The following is a 20526-nucleotide window of genomic DNA, read 5'->3' on the forward strand; positions in this document are numbered from 1 at the left end:
AATATAAGCTGCACAGCTAGTAAGAGTCCAACTATGTTCATCAAGTACGGTCCAGGCAGCCCTGAGCAGAGCTTTAATTAGGCAGATTAAGTGAAATCACCTGTGTTGGTGGACCATAACTGTTCAGGGGCTTTAAGTACAGTACATCAAATTCCAACTCTGTAAAACACAGTTAGTCATTTGTCACCTCCCAGTCCCTGCATGATGCTAAACTTTGAGCACATAACTGTCACCCCTCACCAGCCGGTAAGACTCTACTTTCTGTCCCTCTAATCCCTGGTGGCCGGCTTGTGACCGTGTAGCGTGGCGTTTATGTAGTGTGTGCGGCCGGGGAGCCAATCATCTCCAGCCATCATGGCACAGACACGCAGGGCTGGACAGAGCAATGGGCCGGTGCGCCTTCTGCGTCCACTCTGTGTGTGTGTTTTGTGTGTGTCTGCGTGTGTCTGTCTGTGTATGTATGAGAAAATGAGCTGCAGGGATTGGGAAAATTAGCAATACAGTGTTTCTCAGTGTAGTAAGTAGAAGATTTAACAGTTGCTGATTTAATCATTCAGCGCTCAGTGTGGATTGTGTCTTAGTGCTGGTTGAAATCAGCACCTGACAGGTTATAAACTTTGATTCAAACTGTTTCCTATCAGCACAGTTGTAATGAAAAAGACTACAGGTTAAGGTTTTAGTGCAGCTGAACCATGCTATCTCAGCTTTCTTAACAAGGCCTTATGGTTTTCAGAACAAGAAGCAAGTCTCTTGTAATTGACTTTGGCCCGTGTCTATTTCTGCTCTTCTGTGCTGTTGATGTGAGATGAGAAAGAAACTAGCAATTACTCCTTGGTAGTAATACAGGCCCACAAGTTTAATTTATTGACTTGGTTTCATTAGATTGGATCAGATGGGGAATAGTGGTGAGTGTACCAGGAGTGAATTATATAAGTTTGATTTGCGCGGAACGAGAAAAATTTAAAAACACTCTTTGTGTTCAAGTTTATTTATATAGCACATTTTCTGCAACAGCAGTTGCCCAAAGTGCTGAACAATAGAACAACAACAAATAGAACACCCCATAGTTGAAAATAAAACACTGCACAATAAAACAATAAAATAAAATCAGAAAAATAAAATGATAAAACTGGAATAAAAAGTAAAAACACGTAAATATCAAGCTCAATTTTGTTCAAACGCCAATGCGAAGAAGTGGGTCTTGAGTAGAGACTTAAAACCAGAGATAGACTGAGCAGCTCTGATGTGAAGCTGTTCCACAGCTGTGGAGCGGCAACCGAGAAAGCTCCATCACCCCTGGATTTGAGTCTAGCAGACGGGACCTTCAGAAAGAGCTGCGAAGAAGGCCTCAGAGTCCTGGCTGGAGCATGCTGGTGTAGCAACTCTGACAAATACGAGGGAGCTAAACCATTTAGAGCTTTAAAGACAAGTAATAAAATCTTGTACTGGGTCCTGAAACTAACAGGGCGACAGTGCAAGGAGGCGAGCACAGAGGTGATGTGATCACGTCGTCTCGTCCCTGTAAGCAAGCGAGCCGCAGCGTTTTGTGCGAGCTGCAGTCGGTGCAGAGATGACTGGTCAGTGACATAATACAGAGAGTTGCAATAATCTACGCGGGACATGATGAGCAGGTGGATGACGTTTTCTAGGTCATGCTTGGGCAAATAGGGCTTTAACTTGCCAAGCAGCCTCAAATGGAAAAAATACTTTTGACTACAGAATTGACATGCCAGTGGGAGTTAAAGGAGCTACAAATAATCACACCAAGATTTTTAACATGGGTTCGACAATGCGAAGTAAGCGGACCGAGAACACATACTGTACCATGTAGAAGCTCAGAACTCCCAAAAAATACAATTTCCGTTCTTTCCTTATTTAAGTGGAGAAAGTTTAAATTCATCCACATTTTTAGATCACACAAGCAACTGGTATTATAAAGTTATTTATATAATCTGCGTCTGATATTGGGACAGAAAACCACAATGAGTTTGATTTAAAAATGGCTTATTAGAGAAGCAAACTATTGCTAGAATTACTACATTCGTCCTTTGTGTTTTTAATACGTCCGTGTTTATTTTTTGCTTTTAGTTTTGATTTTATTTTTTCAAATACACAGTTTCTAAATAACATACAAAGACATGAGGTAATGACCTGAAGGTATCTGACTTTTGTCCGGCATTTGAATGCACAAGACATAAAGGGTTAATGTTCTAAACTGTATTAATATTTAGTGAGATCACAGATTTAAGATTCAAGATTTCTTTATTTGCCTCTCTTGGGAGAAACTTGATTAGTTTTGAAGGCCACTGCTGTACAATGAAAACAATAAAACCAGCAAACCTATAAAAGCAATAAAAAAGCTAAAATAATAACAAAAAAAAACAATAAAATGAAAACATTACAAGTAACACAAAAAAAACAGATTAAGTCTGTGTGCAAAATTTCCATACGTTCCATCGTTACTAACATGTCACCATGTTTGATCATTGACGAGTTTAATGGACAGAGGAACAAATGAATGCTTTTACTTGTTGTGTTTGCACATGGGGACCCTATAGCTCCTCCCAGATTTTAACAGTGTATATTAGGGGTGGTTATCATCACTAATTTCCTGAATTGATTTGATTCACAACAGCCTAACTTCTTTAGATTTCGATTAAATTCAATTTAATATCAATTCATTTACAGATATTTATGTAACAACACCAAAGTTTCTTGAATATTAAAGACATTCTCAGATAGCTATGTTTATAAAGAAAACTGGTGCAACGGTTCAGTTGTGTACAGTACAACTTTCTCATTGAAGCTAATGATAAGATATCTAACCGAAGATCGTGCTGAGCATCGGTCAGTCACGTGAGAGTAGGGTCACTGTTGTCACAAGAAAAGTAAACTATGAAAACTCAATCTCCAAATTTTTTGAATCGACATCGTATTCATTCATTTTGAATCAATTGAAATAAACTAATCAGTTGTTTTATTTATTATTATTATTTTTTTAAATCCAGTTCTAGTGTATATTATGTATGCAGCGCATGAGCTGCCAGTTAAGATGTGTTTTGCCTGTGACATGACTACCTGGTCAAAAAGCTTCTGGGGGTTAGGAGTATGCCTAACGATCAATGCCCAATAATTTTGGCGCCTTATCCTTCAGTTTTTTTTTTTAAATAAAATTATTTATTTTCATTGCATTTTAGCTCTACGTTAACAAATTCTAGCCTATCGGTGCTTTTTTGTGTTTCCTTAGTCTTAGTCCTTAGTCGTTTTGTAGTCTTTCTTGGGTGAAGACTCTGTGGAAAAGTAGGCCGAAAGCTGAAAGCTGTTAGTTTTGCATTATTTTCTGTTAATTTGACTTCTGCAGATAAGATTTGTGCTGCAACACAATTTCACTTCAGAATGCTCTGTTTGTATTTTCAGATCAAACAAAGTTTTGAGTTTCCTGAAATTGTAATAGCATTTAGTTGCACAATTATAGTATGTTAACTAATGCTGATTAGTAGGTTAAATCGAGCGGAAGGTGGTGTAACAGCATAGAGTGTCATGTACCTATTATTGTCCAAGGACTTTTCCCTTTTCTACTCTTAGTTGTGCCTTATGCTCACATTTTTATTTTGTTTTGGGAACGAGGAGCTGTGAGGTTTTCTTGTGAGATTGGATTTTGTGTAATCTTAAAGGGAGATTAGTTATCTGACTAATTGTTGTTGCACTTTTTTTACAAAGAAGCATTGATTCATTTACTTGATATTTAAATGAAATGAAGGCAAACATATACATTCTATGATTACTTTAAATGACTTTAATGTAACATATATTTATTTTTTTTATCCTTTCAGTAATCTTCATCCACCAACGTCACTGACTCCTGGTGTGTGTGTGTGTTTGAAGAGTTGTGTGCATGTGTGAGTGTGTGTTTTGATTGTGCTTTGGGATAATGTACAGTGCTGATCAGGACCAGGAAGAGTTGGAAGATGATCTCTATCAAGAGGATGAAAGGGACTCTGAAGGGTCAGAGGTCAACAGTGAGCTGGAGTTTCACCTCTACAGTCAGCTTCACTACTCTTCCAATCATGGGGATTTGGCGGATGAAGAGGAGGAGGATAGCCACCAAAAAGGGGAGCTTGGGAAGCATACAGATAAGGACAATGACCTGAAAGATTTAAAAGACAAAAAGCCCCTATCCTTTTCCAATGATAATGTTCAGGAACCCCCTAAGAAAAAGAAAGCGGAGAAACAGAAAAAGAGGAAAAGTGAACCTAAAACTCAGATGTTGTCATCATCACATTTTGAGGAAGTCATTGTAATTGACTCCAGCCCTGATGTCATCTCCATCTCTGAAAATGACACTGCAGATGATGATGTGGGAATCTGTGCCTTAAAGGGCCAAAGCTCCCACCTGCAGCAGACCTCTACCCCCGCACAACAGGTAGGTGTGGGTGGGCGGGGGGTAGGATTCTCTATTTGTGATTAAAAAAAAGGTATTAGTCAGAAGCTGTTACAAAAGTGTTTTTAGCAGATAAAAATAATTATTTAGGTAATTTTTGTTTTATGGTATTATTTGCCAGCATGGTTATAAAACTGAACTACATCAGGTGAATATTTAAAATGCCTAAACACATTGGAAACAGTCACTTAACTGCCTGAGGCATGTCCTAATATACAGTATCTCACAGACGTGAGCACACCCCTCACATTTTCATGAAATTAAACTTTTATATACACTACACCAAACTATGGAAACTAAACTTTGATATTCTTTATGTTAAAGTTCAATTTCTATAGTGCTGACCCATGAAAATATTTAATAAAACATTTGAAGAAATGTGAGGGGTGTACTGACTTCTGTGAGATAAGTACAATATATATATATATATATATATATATATATATATATATATATATATATGTAACACATAAAAAAGTGAACCCATTTAAAGTGTAGCTACAACCTTACTTTTTTGCATAACTGCCAAATTTTGAAAAAGCCAGAAACTGTAAGGGTTGGGGTATGAGGTATGGGAGTGATCACGGGGCGGAGAGTGGGCGGGTCAGAATACACAGGCAGAAATTATTGAAAGACACACAGCAGCTCAACGGCCTCTAGCAAGATGGATAGATACAGATTTACAAAGCACCGACGCCAAAGAGCGGTCTTTGAGGTGGAAGACTTTTCCCCTCCTTAATCTCCTCAACTACACAATGCAGTAGTGAAAGAACAAGGTGATCCTGAACTGTGTCAGTCTGAGCCGTTAGTGCTGTTGTGCTGGCCTGTCAACTGCTCCGCAGGCTCTGGAAAGCCGTGGCGACTGGCGGCAGGTTGTGCCAGCTGCAGGAAGTGTCTATGTAAGTGGCCGCTGCTAAAATTTGAACTGCTGTCTATCGCCAGATGAGGATCAGCATGTAAAGAATAAAGTCAGGTTTTACTCTTACACCCCTCAAAAGCACAAATCCGTCCCATCACAGCGATAATTTCTCAAAAGCTCAGTAAAAAGCCTAAAAATCTGAAACTAGTGAATCTGCATCAGATAACAAGTTCACTTCCGAGCATATGTGTCTTTGTGCGCAGTTTCTTTGCCTGCAAGGCGAAGACCCGCCTTTTTTAATGTGCACTACCCCTTTAATTACAGTTTGAATTCCAAACCACGCGGAATGTTTCTCAGTGCACAAGTTTCTGGTACACTGAATACACTGGTGCACACATCAGAGCTCGGCTAACAACTTAGCGCTATATTTAACAAGTTTTAAGACCCCTCTAGCAACTCTATTTTAAATAAGCGACTAGCAACAAATCTAGCAACTTTTTCTGCTGTTATTGGAGACTTTTGGTGACGGACGTGAAAGTATGTATAGTTTACTCTTCTCAATGCTGCCATAGACCCCTCCCCTGTTCAAAACAAGACATTGGAGGCTTGGACCTCACGTAGGATGCAGTTATAGCTCCAGGCAGAGCGGGAGATGATCACCTCTTCTCCATGACCAGAGCGAAAGTGAAACATGCAAAGATGCTGCTGATCCGGCCCTGGCTTACAGTTTACATTATTAATGTCTGTGTCTATTAACAACATGTCAACCAGTTTACACAAACTGACTTGTGCTTCATGTCACATTTAATTTTTTTAGTTAGGTGGTGGTTCTTCTCATTCACATAATATATGATTGGTTTTCTAGGAAACCCGAAAAAGGAAAAGGAGTCTTGTCCCAGTAAATCTGGTCTCCAGCTGTTCAGATTCGGATTCAGAAGAGTCTGAGTCCGCATCAGAGTCTGAGTCATCTGAATCATCAGAGTCGTCTGATTCAGACGGGCTGGAAAACTGGATGATACTGGGTGGAGGAAAGCATGATGGAGACCAGTCCATCTCACTCAATCTTGAAGGGGAGCCTGACAGCAGCACAGGTGAGTCTTAGATTTTGAGTTTCCTTCAAAACGCTTAGTTTACCTGCCTCATAATGATAAGAAGCAGCCACAGCAATGGCCTCTGCATTGAACAATCTTCATGAATGCGTGTTTGTATGTGCACCATCTGTGCCGGCGTGTTTACGAACTTGTAAGCTGTTAGTGTTCCTTGTGCTGTCTGCCTAGGCTTGCCTCAGAAACATCTTTAAGCATGCTTGTGTGCATTATGTATTAATATGTGTGTGCGGCCTTGTGCAAGTGTGAAAATGTGTGTTCATAAAATATTCCCGTTCTAATCAGCATGCCTGTGTACATACACGTGAATACCAACAGTCGTAACGCTAATGCCAAAAACAAACAAACAGAGAAACAACGCAGGAGGAGAGGAAGGGGAGGCTGGGGGAGATGGGAGTAATCAGAAACTGAATAAAAATGTTCCCTGCAAATCTCTTCAGATCTACACATCATCTTAACCTGCAGCCTCAGCAACCTCCCTAGCTCCTCTTCAGACCCCCCCCCCCTCTCCTTTTCCACCTACCTAACGCTCTCCCATCTCATTCTTTTATCCTATTTTCTCACTATTGTGCTCCTGCTTTCCCTCTCTCTGTGTCTCCCTCACCGTTTCTTCCTCATTTGAATTTCCCTGGGCTGATGTTTCTGCAAGAGTGCTCACTGCCTCCTCTACACACAACCGGGCTAAAGGAGGGGGTCTGGGTCTGGTGGGAGGGCTTGAAGTTTTGGCCTGGTTTGAGGAGGAAAGGAGGATTTTAGGTCTCTGTCTTTTCTGTCTCTCGTCTGGCTTCTCTCTGTGATCTTTGGAGCTTGACCTCATGTCTGCACATTGGGGGTCATGGGTGTGGTGTGGAAGGAGTCTTAAAATGAGAGGAATGGGGGAGGGTTTTGTCAAAAGAAGGGGAATAAAGGCAAGGAAATTAAGGGACGAGCCTCAGTAGTCGTGAACTGTGCCCCAATTCTTTACTTCTGACTTATTTAAAAGAGGTCCTGGATATATTCACCCTGGAAAAATGTCAAAATCTTTGTTTTTAAATTTTTTTAATTTTTATATTTTTAATGGCCAGATTCTCCTAAAAAAATGAACAAACTGAATTCCTTAAAGCAATTTGTCTGTTTATCCAAAGATCGATACCTGTACTACTTGTTCCTTCATAACCATGAGTCTGGACACTGTCATATATTTCCAGTATGCCAAAAGCTTGTAGTAATCCATTGCTGAAAGTACTCCCTCACAAATGCATTATCATTTTTTAAATCATGTTTGCAAAAACTCATGTTGAGAAGCTTTTGGAAATGACCTGTCCTTGTGTTGCTATAGTGATATCAATCTAATCAAATTTTATTTATAGAGCACTTCTCATGCACAAAGCAACACAAAGTGCTTATAATAAGTATAATAAACACAAATTATGCATATTAAAAAGCCTTCACTCACCAAAGTATATAGCAAAAATAAAAAAACACACACCTCATAACAGTTCACAATCGCACACAAACTCACACGCATTCAAACAAAGCGAATGTATACTCCCCCCACCCGCACATACCCCATTCTGTACAAACATGAACTCCCTTCCCTAGTTACTGTCTCTGAACTTAATGTAAGTATAAAAATAATAATAAAATGAAAACATTGGACTTGACGCTGCAGTGAGGAAACAATACCTTGAGGATCCAGTCACACCAGAAGCCAGCCCACCCATGACCACAGAGGGCGCCACCACAGAACCACCCAGATCAGGGCAGGCCGGGGGTTTACACCACAGCCACAGGGCTGCAGTGCAGGACCCCCAGCCACCCAGACAAGGGCAGTCACCATGGCAACACCCCTGCAGACAGAGCAGGTAGACCCACTGGTGTGGCGGATCCCCAGGAGGAAAACATAGGCTTTAAAGAGTTAAAAACAAGATTAAATAAACTTATAAACAATAAGAACTGATAAGAGTGAAAATAATATTAATAATAATAATAAGATGTAAATTTGGGTTTCATTACTTCAGTAAGAACAAGTCTCTTCATGAAACTTTTTTTTGAGAAAAGATAAAAAAAAAACCAAACAAACATCCAAAAGCATCTTCTTTGGAGATGCCTTACAAAAAGCATATGCTGTTGTTTTGATTTTGAAGGCAAAGATCTGCTAATTAAGCAGCTAATTAACCACATATCTGAAGATCAGAGTGGGTTCAACCTCTTCTAAACATCTTGTCCTTTAAATAAACTCACAGCAATATGACATAATAGTAGAAAAAGTTGAGTTTTGGATGGTCTAATTATTTCCATAGGGCAGTTCACAGGGTACTGTTGCTGTAATGTACTGTACTGTATTTATTTGTTAACTAAATATCTTGGATAGGGTTGAACTCTTACTGTCAGATAGTGTTATGTTGCTATAGGTTGTAGCATTTTTTTATTGCTGAGAATCCAGCACTTTGCCATTTGGGTTTCAACTAAAATGTGGTCACAGTGAGGATTTAGTGAATGTCTTTGCAATGAAATAATGAAGATTAAGTCAATATGTTCTCATTAAGTCAGGTGGTTGATTCCTAGAAGGTGAGCGTGTTGACATGAACAGTTGTTGCTAATAAACTGTAGCAGAAGAAACCGTGAGAAACAGTTTTGGCAGTGATGAAAACATGACAATTATTGTACATTTTATCCCGCTGTTCTTATATAATATGTAGTTATTTAATAAGTGAGACAGGCTTTTGCTTTTAGGAAAAAGAGGAGTTTATTAAAACTTTATCAAGATGTCAGGTCAATTGGAAATTATAAGGATTGAATCTATAAACTAAGTTTCCTCTTTGCTAAAATAATTAGAGGTGACAATCATATGGCATCATTTTATGTTAGTACAGTGCACTATATGTGTAATATGTACATTTGTACTAACTGTAGAATCTATATACAAGAACATTTTTTACTGAATAAAAATACTGTGCAGAGTCAGCGAGTAAAGCAGCATTAGGACACATTTCTGATTATTTGTCATCTTCCTCTCTGTCAGTGTACTGTATGAAAATACGTATGCTTAGCTGTATTCTTCTTCTTTTAGAGTTGATCTCACACTCTATTAGAAAAAGAAGGATCAATTATATATAGAGTATATGCATTCTTAATGACCCCAGTAACTGATATGTCTATAATCCTGGGCTTCAAATCTAGCTTCTATTTTCTTTTTTCTTCCTTCTTTTATTATTTTCTTTTGGATATGCCATGTTGTGAGTTGACTTTTGTGTGTGTGTTTCTGGATAACAGGTTTTCACAAGAGTGACTAATAGTATTTGTACGCCTAAAGCCCATCTCAGCACCACCATCAAATCACATTCACTACACTTAGTCTCTCCCTCTCACATACAGAAATTGAATATTTTCATCCCTCTTCTTCCATTTTTACACCCCCTCTCTCCTACAGGGTTTCACTTGTTGACATACTTTCGTTATCTCATCTTTATATATATATATATAAAGGGGCAGCTGTTGGGAGGTGGATCTGTAAGGACATCGGATGAGTAAAAGAGAAAAGGGGGATAAGCTAGGGGCAGCCTGCCTGTCCTGCAGCCATGCAGCAGCAATCAGACGGAACAAGAGACTGAAAACAGGCCTTCCCAAAATCCAGCTCAGTGCCTCTCCCACCCGGAAAAGGTGTGCGTGTATGTCCCCATGAAAGGAATCCAGGGTGTAGGCGGGGTGTGCTGAAGCTAAACTTGAATTGTAAGTGGTTAAACTTCACTCAGTGGTCACCCTTTTTTCTCTCTCTCTCTCTGTTGCTCCCCACTACTTCTCTTAGCTTTTTTTGTCCCTTTGGTCTTGGTCAGTGCACATCAAACTTTGTTTGAGGCTTAGAGAGTGAGCTCTGGTTCGCTATCGGGGTGGCCGATCACATCAAAGTGTGCCCGAGTGTGTGTGTGTGTGTGTGTGTGTGTGTGTGTGTGTGCTTCAATGAGTCTTGTTGAATTCAAGAGGAGATTCTGTGTTAGTGTGTTTGTAAGTAGAGGTTAGCTTCATCTCACAGAGAAGAAAGGTAAGTTCTTTTTGTTCTCTTCTCAAGTGTAATTTAGCATCTGCTGGTTGGTATCATCTTCAAACGCTGTTCAGACTGTCTCGGTATAGTTTCAAATTTGTTTGTCAAAAATAGTTGAAGTGGTATTCCCAGCCTCTATATTGGTGTGAATAAGGCAACTTAGGGCCTGCAGCTTCTTTGATTCAGAGACCACCGTTGGCCTATTATGCTTGAGGTCACATGCCCACATAAAATGTGTGAAATATGGATTGAGCTGGTCACACTGTGTTCACGGCTCTGATTGCAAGTGTGAGGGCATATTTCTGCACACAGCATAAGGATTGCAAAGTTAGAAAACAGTGGGTACTGCGTTAGCTGTTTGTGTGTGTGTCAGTGTTCATTTGTGTTGTCTGTGGATGTGTGTGGGTGCGTGGGTGGGCGGGCAGGCGCTGCAGAAGGGAGACATGGATAGGATCAGCTCTTATCTTGGCTGCCCAGTGCCACACGAGGTGTAACGCCACACCCACACTACCGCACAGTGTGTTTGAACAGGCACACACGCTCACATACACACCATGAAATCACTGTGCCATAGTTTGACTTGTATTATCCAGTTTTTACAGAGGATATGCAAATGAGGCGAGACTACTGCATAGACCTAATTTTAGCACATGCAAAATGAATTGTAGAAGTTCTGTTGAAAGCCTGATGTGTTCATATTTAAAAAAAGCTTTTGATTGAACAATTATTTGATGCCAGCGGCCTCAGAAACGTAACCATAGCTGGAATTTTGTAAATCTAATGACTTATTTCTTTGAAACATGAAAAATCTCTTCAGTAAGCTGCTCTGTTTGATAAAAGTCTTATTACTTATTGAGTTGTGAGATTTATTTTTCTTCTTTGTCAGTGTGAGTTTAGACTTTGGTTTAATTATGAAATCACTGGAAATATTTATCTTACCTTTGTATTTGCCCTTTTAAGTGACTTGTATGTACACTGTACACTTTTCCTCTAAAGTCACTTTCATTTTAAACTATACTTTTGTTTTATAAGCATCAACAACCTAATATACATTATGTAATCACTGTTGAGTCACTAACCTGTATTCTTCCCCTGCAATAACACCTAAAACTTCCAAAAAAGATTACACACATGAAGCACAGCCGGTGAAATTCAGTTCACTTGAAGATATGCCAAGAGGCACTTAAGTTGAGTTTTAATCCCCCCCCAAAAAAATCTGAGTGGACGAACAGCGAACGGAGCATCTGCATCCCAAGATGGTGGGAGTGAGAGATGAGAGTGGGAAAGCTAAAGTGGATGAGACAGGCCTTGAAAACCATCGGCCACGGTGTCGGCCCTGTCGGGGTCGGTTTGTCCCCGGGCTAAGATCTGAGAGTGACTCTAACACGGCTGGAGTTCCATCCCCACAAACTGAGATCTGGCTCCGTCTGTCAGTCGTCTCCGAGTGTGACCGACGCTTCGTCTGTTGAACCTTCAACGGATGACTTGACTCGATGTGGCTTCGTACAAAGCCGCAAATCTGTTAATTTTTTAAGTGTAATGAATCAAAAATTTATGTCTGGTGACATGTCGGATTCGTAATGTGTATAACACATTTGAGTTGGTTTGTGAAGCCTATTATGAGCTGGTTGGTTGCATTGACTGATTAGGTGAGCATTTTGCTTTACATTGGGTTGTCATCATTAGGTTTTATTTTTTTATTACTTAAAAAAAATCAGTTTTCATTTTCTGATTTAATTGCAACATTTTCTTATGCTTGCATTCACAGAAGCAGAATTGCCTTCAGATTATTGCTGCTGTGCTTCTCCAGCTGCACATTGCCTCTCGTTTCTTTCTTTTTTTTTTTGTTTTTTTTCTTTTTTTGCTGATAAGCTGAGCTTATTTATATCACGTTTTTAAACATCTGGATAGGACAAGCCATCCTGTCTGAAAGTCAAATAGATTGTCAAAATAATCTATGAAAATTTCTCTTTTTTTTTCTTGGAAACTCTGACTAAAAAACACCCACTGACATCTGCGGCTGTGGCTGCAGGTGCTCATTTGTATTAGTGCTGTTTGTTCTTCAGAGGGAGTTACAGGGGAGCATTTAAATATAATCTTCCAAAAAAACATTTCGACCAGATTTACAAACGCCACACACGAACCATCTTTAAAACAACATTCACAAATAGATGGATGGTGTTTTGTTGGATTTAAATAATTTTTTATGTTTTTTTATTTTTTTATCCTAATATGATGGAAAGCCATTTTTATTTACAACATTTTAATGGCCTGTGATAGTTATCTTTAAAATTTCGTGTTTCAGAAATAAGGGGTCAGTTTAGAGCGAAAGTGAAGGTGCGATGTGAGGTTGTGTGTGTTGGAGTGTGAAGGTGTGCATCTAAAGACAAAAGTGTGGGTATGTGTGAGAGCCGTTGTCAGCCTCACCACGCCTGAGGTGAGCCCAATAACCGTGCCCTGGCCCAGTGGAACGAAGTTTCACCGTCTTTAGTTTCGAATAAAAAAAAAAAAGAATGGGACATCGATTGTGATTGTTTTCAACTGTATTTATTTATTTATTTGCACAGTTTTGTTTTTTGTAATTATTTTTAAAATGTCAGTTTTGGTACCAAAGATGTCAGGTTGAATAGGAAGCAGATTTTACAGAAACGACACTCGACTGCCTGTTTGCTGTAACTGTAGCCTGAAGGAAGGGGTAATAAACTGGAGACCTAGAGGGTCCCTACTGTAGTTAAATGTGGGTACGTGGGGTGGGTGGGAAGAAAAGGGAATCCCTGTCTTCTTTTGAACCTTTATTTAAGCAGGATATCCCATTGAGAGCAAAATATCTTTTTTCTAAGGAGACCTGGAGCAGACATTGTGCCCTGAAGCTACAGGATAAGACATTTAAAAACACACAGAGAGAGAAACACTCATGTGATTACATAAAACTTCAAGCCTCATTGTGTGTTCTAATGGACAATGCAATGTGAAACTATGAAAGTGGTTTACATTTATATTATCTGTCTGACTGGATTTACTCCACTAAAGATTTTTTTAAACATCTTTTTTACTCCCTTTTGTATTTTCTCTCTGCTGAGTCCTTTAACAAGACTTGAGGAGAGAGATTGGAGGGAAGGGACGGAGCGGTGAGGAGAGGAGAGTAGCAAGGGAAAAAAATGTCAATTACAATTACTAATAATAATCATTATAATTAAGCAATCACTTAATAGGAAATCAAATTATTGTGAGGGGTGACAGTGGGACAGAGGGAGGTCCCGTGGGACTGTATTAATTTCTGTTCTTTTATTTGACCAAAGAACTTTGCCTTTATTGTCTTTCGTCAATTTTTGGGCTGGGAAGGGTCGTCGAGAGGGCTTTATTAACTGGTAGCCTAGGGTGGTGATATTTTTTTTTAGGGGGGAGGATGGAGGAGTTGAAGGGAAGGGGTTGAAAGGATGTGTATTAATATTAATACATTTTTTTGGGGATGAGAAAAAGGAGGAAGAGGTTCTAGCAAAGGAGGGGTGGTGGGGGAGCAAAGCCAGTCATGGATCCACAAAATCACCCCTTCTCTCTTCGTATCCATCTACTCCCCCCTTCGCTTTTTTGGCTCACCTTTTCCTCTGTAAGCACTGCCTGTCGCAGAGTGAAGAGTTGTTTTGGAGCCGGAAATTCAGTTTAACAGTCAACAGGATAAGAGGGAGAACCCCAAACACACGAATACACACATTTGGGGTTAGTACATTTGCTTCGGTATGCAAAGGGTTACCTAATAATAGCTGGCCAATGTTTTTCACAAGGTCCCCAAGGATCGCTCTGTGTGCATGTGTGAGGGAGAGATTCTTAGCAGTATACCACACACACACAAGTGTATCTGTTTAGCAGTTTTCTCTCCAGAGGCTCTTGGTGGTGGTGGTGTGTATGTGGCCATTCCAAGGCTTTTCCCCGTGTCTCTTAATTAAGGCACTCGTCAGACAGAGACCAGCTGGGCCTGGTCTTGCCTCGCTGGCACTAACTACAATTCCAGTCAGTCTCACACTTCCCCTGCCCTTCTTTCTTCGTCACCCATTCCCGCTTTCCAGTCACCCGTTCTCTTCTTTCTGGGATTTCTCAGCCTTATCTCACTGACTAAGTTATGAGTTTTGCTCTGTGTTTTAAATAGTTTGCTGAATATTGATAGTGGAGTAAACTAAACAGTTTGACCTTTCTTTCTCACCTGCTTTCGGTAAAGTGCTAATTCATTAGCGTCCCATTATGATAGGAGAGATTGCCACCGAACAGCCTCCTAAATGCCAAGACTTAGATGTTTAGTAGAAAATGCTATGTAATTAAGCAGTCATCATTGGAAGCAAATGGCAAATCTTAATTGATTAAATTCTCTGTAGGATGATGTACTTGTAGAACGTATACAAAATGTGTTATTATAGGTTAGTGGATCAATTTCATATCGGATTGCAATTAAATTTATGTCGATCTTAGAGATAAGCATGAGCCATTAATCTACAGAACCAGCTGTGTATCCCTCAGCACACTGTAGTTTCAGTGAGACTGAAACTAAAGTCACATTATCTTCCCAAACAGTCAAAGTAAATGACCAAAAAGACAACACTATGTTAGCAATATGAAATGGGTTCGGATTCAATAAAATTGATGAAAAACAGATTATCCCACTGTGAAAACTTTGATATCGGTTAGTGAACGGCAAAACAGGAACACAACTAATTTGTTTAATGACCTGAACAGGTATCGCCCCGGCGGTTATGCAGAAAGCATGAAAATACAGGTCAACGTGACTCATTCTTTAGTTTGACGTTGCAAGCATCAACCGAAAACATCATGCAATCATTTTTAAGTAACACCTCATATGACAAGCATGAAAAATTAAACAGAGATTACAACAGAAGCTTCATAATTCATAGCTAAAGATATGACGCCCCTATTGGTTATGTTTAGTATTCTTTTTTAAATTGACTGGATCAACAAACTGTATCATGCTTAAGATTGAGCTTGATCAGTATGAAAATACTGTTACGAAACTATTTGCCATATCATCCAGCTCTAGTGTTGAGCTGGTCAGATTTATCAGGATTTTGGGTCATTTTCATTTACACATGTATATTTCTGATTTTATTTTTTATCTTTTTTTTGTGTGCATATTAAAACATTTGTGTATTTGTATGTAGCCTTTTTTGTCTGTTTGCATTTTTTTTTTAAACTTTTTGCTCTGTTTTTGCACCCGGCACAACTAATTCCATGTTTTGTACATTTTCATTACAGGAAATTGAGGTAAAGCCTTTTTCTCATAGTGGTACATAGAGAGGGATTGTCATATCTTTCTGTAAACTGTCAATAAATGAGGCTGAAATGTGATGTTAGTGTTTAAAACAACACGTGATCGATAATGAAGGGACTGTCATGCGGTCATAAATGTAAGTTTTTCTTCTGGATCTTGTCTCTTGTCAGATTGTTAAAACAAGGAGTGTGCCAGAGATTTAACATCAGAGTGTAACTGTACCCATACTCCACCTTTCTTCCTTTAACTCTTCAGTTTCACCCCTCCCTCGGTCCATCCCATCTTTGTATTCCTCCACTCCCATCCCTAAACCATCTTCCATACAACAAAACCATGCCTTGGTTACGTAGCTGTTGCTATGCTAGGTTTGGAGGGTTAGGACTGATACCATAGGCTTTCTTGTTCTGATCCAACTTGTATCTGTGATGTTTTTTTTAATTATTAATTGATTTATTGATTTATTTTCAGCAAGCACTGTGTTCTTTTCTGTATTTTCTGACTTCTAGAGTTTTAATGTGTCTACATGTGGGGATTATTTTCTCAATATTGGAATGAGTAACTCGTTTTAGATCTGTGCAACTGGTTTATATCATTGTGTGTCTGAGTGAAGTTTAAGTCTTAGCTTGTGTTCCTGCATGCACACATGCCCTGTGCATTAGCACACCTAGGCCGCCCTTTATCCGGGGGATTATGGTTAAATGGAATGCTGAGATTCTTGCAGCGAGCACCTGATAAAGGCAAAGTCAGCGTTGGGAGAGAAATTTAATTATTGGGGATAAAATCAGAGCGAAGGAGATAGTTACTGACTCGTTGGGGAGTTCAGTCATTGATATTTCTGCACAGGCTTCCTGGCAACATGCAGAGTTCATCACATCCTTAATGTGAGACCTCTTTTGTGTGTCTGCAAGTGTGTGTGCGTGCATACACCAGCTAGCTTAGGATTTCAAACTTTAAATGGTTTTTGTTGATGGCTCAAACAGCATTTTGGGTTTGCTGAGCCTCAACCCACTGCTTAAGGTTTTATTTTTTTCCCCCCTTTTTTTGTGTGTCGTGTCCTCCGGTCTCTTGTATGTCCAAATTATTTTGACTGTTAGCACGATGTGTAGTAGTTTTAAGTCAAATGTGAATTGAGGTTTGCAAAACTGATGCAAAAGTCATTTAGTCATGACTTAATTTTTTTCAGACAGGTTGAAAAAATCATGCTGAACATGCAGTTTGATTCTGAATTTTGGTGACTAAAATGTTATAAATATTATCATTAAAGTTCGACTATTACTGTTCAATTTTACCACTTTTTTTAGCTTATTTAGATGCATTTTAAATTATTTTAATTACTCCATGTTTATGTGACTTGTTTTTTTTTTTTTTAGCCCTTAAGGGTTCTAGTTTTAATTAATAATAAAATATTGACCCTAATTTATGAAAATAGATGCAAATATAGAACATCCAGAAACAAAGGTAAGCTTAAAATATTTTTAAGTGCATAAAAATAAAAGTAATATGCCACAAAATAAAGGGCAAGCTTATCTCAAGGTAATAAGTAAACATATATTAAAAGTACATTAATACTTCATTGTTTAAATTCAGTTTAATTCATTGTTGTCTTTTTCAGTGATAACACAATATTATTTAACCAAATTGAAAGTAAATTAATCTTATGCTATCTCATATCTCATTTTAAAAGATTTAGAGCACCAGTTTTTAATATTTAGTTTTTTTGTAATGCATGCTATGATAAATAATGAGCCAGACTCTTGCGTAGTTAAATGACTATTTTGGGGTCATGTAGCCTGAAAAATCACTACAATTATTCTCCAGTTTTAAGAGACTTTTGTGGGTTTGTGTTTAAAAATCAGCTCTGAACAAATAACCACCGCTTACCTTATAGGACTTGTTTTATCTACACAGATTAGCTTGTGTGTGTTTGAGTGACTGTGTGCGGGTTGTTTGAGTGACTGTGTGCTGGTGTGCAGGTGAGCACATTTCTGTCCTCTGGAGTGCAGACTGATCAATAGTAATTGGGTTGAGTGTCTCAGACCTGTTTCTTGGCTTTGTATTGTGGGCCTTTTGTAGGCTGACACAGGGCCAGAAGAGAAAGGGGACAAGAGGAAGAAAGAAAAGGAGAAAAAAGGGGGGAGACAGAGAGAAAATGGAGGATGTTTGCAAGTCGACGAGCATGACTGACTCCCTCAACCAAAACTCCGGATATTTATTCAGCATTACTCACTAATCTAAAAAAAGAATCTTCCTGCCTTTTTGTGTCTCTTCTTTTCTTTTTATTCAGACTGGAGGGATGAAGAGTGTCTGTATGTATTGCCATGGATTTAAATGTGTGGGAGTATGTGCAGGTTTCTAGAGGAAATACTGTTGGAAGATCTTTTAAAGTGGTGTGATAAAGCACATAAGTTGTTATGATGTATTAACAGGCATCTCGCTTCTTCTTCTTTGTCGCTCTTGTTTAGAAAACACAAGCTCATTCCCAGAGTATCTCATCCCATCCTCATCCCTCTCTATTCTGTTTCTTTTATGACTTCCATAAAAGCGATGTGTGTTGAGTGAGGGTTGAAGCTCCAGTGGTATTAGCAAGGAGGCATTAGGCATAAACTCAAAGGTATATTAAAGCAACGGCCCTGTTGTTCATATAAACACAGCAATTCAATTTAGCCTGCCCCACGGGGAATGGGATTTCAGCAGCTTCCGAGAGCAGGAGAGGGCGGAGGAACAGAGGCAGCAGTGGATGAGGTAAGACAAGAGGAGGAGGTGGGATGAAGGGATCTTGGATAGGTGCAAAGGCAGGAAGAGGGAATAAGGGAGAGGGGGGTGAGGGAATGTAGGGGAAGAGGTTGGGCCCAGATGTGGAGATTAGCATATTGCATTGGCATGGTGGCTAGTTGCAGGAATTCATTATTAGCGTTGCATTACCACAGCACGAGCACCTGTGTGTGTTTGTGTGTGCATATGCATCCATGCAGTGACGGGAACTGCACACGCACGTACATACACACACACACACACACATACATAACCCACACTGGCAGGCAGAGGGGCTGCCAGCGTCTGCAGTGTCAGTGCTCCGTTGCACGGTTGGACAGAACGAGAAACCCTACACTTCTATTATTCAGTCCAAATTCAAATAGGCTTGTCAGGAAAGCTTCTGCTTTTTATTACCTGTCAGAAAAACCAAGGGATGGATGGAAAAGGGGGGAGCAAATTAAACGACACTAAATGAGACCCCCTATCTCTCTGCACTTTACCCTATTCCACCATTCCTCCCAGCTCTGTTGACACACACATTTGGAGACTTTGACAGTATGTTGTTGTTCAGCTCTATCTGTAGTTTACCTTAACCAGGTTTTATGTGTCAGTCAGATGCTGAAAGGCAAAATTATTTTGTTCATCACTGAATATAATCTCTAGGCAATATGACATCAACAGAGCCAAGGCCTGTGTTTGATGTGAAACGGAAACATGTCTAAGACATTTATTGAGATTGATCCCAAGTTCATTTGACATCTATAAAAAGAAGCAAGAAGAAGAGATTAATGTGTGTGTGTTTTTTTGGGCAGTGTGAGATATTGTTAAGGAATGGGTTATGGCTGCATGAGGGGAAACTGACGTGAGACCCCCTCTACACGCACCCAGAATAACCTCCTCCTATCTTGCCCCTTTCAACCAGGCATAACATCTACCATCTGTCCACTCTCCTCTTACCATCTTCCTCCTGTTTTTCATCTCACCCCGCTCCTCCTTATCTTCTGCCCTTCCACTTCTTACCCCGAGCACCTTCCTCCCCCTCCTGCACATTTAGGGCCTTTGTGAGTGCCCCTCTGCTGGCATCCAGAGATGCGGAAATATTAAGTCTTGCCTTGAGAATCAGAGGAATATTCATGTATTTGTGACAGGAAGAGGAGGGGATACCATTTGCCATTAGTTGTGCAGTTTGATTCTAGTTTTTATATTTACATCATGTTCAGTCATTTATTTTTAGTAAAGTTGGAGGAAGAAGAGGAATCAATTGAGTTGTTATAATTTAGTCAATGGTGATACTTTAGTTTTGTAGTATATATATTTTAGTTAGGTCTCTGGTAATTTAACAACATGCATATTGGTTACATATCATCTGAGTATGTTGTCCATGGTTGGAGCCTTCCATGTTTAAACTAACATAGTGTCCCTTTATTTTTATGTCTCTTATTTATTATTGATCATTTGAAGACATACATCTGTAGAAAAAATTTAAATAAATGATTAATAAATGAATAAATTAAATCATAAAATGTGGCAGATCCAGAGGAGTAACATTGTTTTGCTTGTCTTCTCTGCCCAATCTGCCATCAGTTATAACTTTAGACTGCCAGGTTCAAAGGACAGCTGGATGCATTTATAAACTGTATTTTACTGATGGGCCATATTAGGTGCTCCTCTTCTAATCCTCTATTGTTCTTTGTCTGTCCCCTGTCCCACAGAGAGGCTGCTCTAATTAAAGACTAATAATTGTATTGTTTTATAAAGTCTATAGAGACAGAGATTCGGCTCTTCAATAATTTTTCTCCCTCCAGTGTACCCTACCCATGGAGAGTTATCTCACTGGATAAAGTCTATAAACACATAAAGACTCACTCTTTGGGTGTGTGTGCACAAGTGTGTATGTGTGCCAGAGAGAGAGAGAGTGTTGTGTAGCATACAGTAAGAAGAGGAAGGAAAAGGCAAATCTAAATTAAAACTTAAAGCACCATTATTTAATTACCCCAAAGGCTGTGGATTTGAAGGATTGAAGGGTGGCTTTGTGTGGGTGTGTGTGTATGTTTGTTCACACAAACGTGC

At 39.4% G+C, this 20526-nt stretch overlaps 1 protein-coding gene across 1 annotated transcript in view; it reads left to right on the top strand.

Annotated features, from left to right (window-relative positions):
- zcchc7 (zinc finger, CCHC domain containing 7) overlaps positions 1-20526 on the top strand; it is a 55414-nt gene that overhangs the window by 1407 nt on the left and 33481 nt on the right. Inside the window, exons 2-3 of the mRNA XM_041983734.1 lie at positions 3834-4423; positions 6166-6391. Coding sequence (XP_041839668.1) covers positions 3932-4423; positions 6166-6391 — 718 coding nt within the window. The 5' untranslated portion in view covers positions 3834-3931. The remainder of the gene's footprint in view (positions 1-3833; positions 4424-6165; positions 6392-20526) is intronic.

Source organism: Melanotaenia boesemani, chromosome 4 (assembly GCF_017639745.1).
Source record: "Melanotaenia boesemani isolate fMelBoe1 chromosome 4, fMelBoe1.pri, whole genome shotgun sequence".
NCBI classification, from domain to species: Eukaryota; Metazoa; Chordata; class Actinopteri; order Atheriniformes; family Melanotaeniidae; genus Melanotaenia; species Melanotaenia boesemani.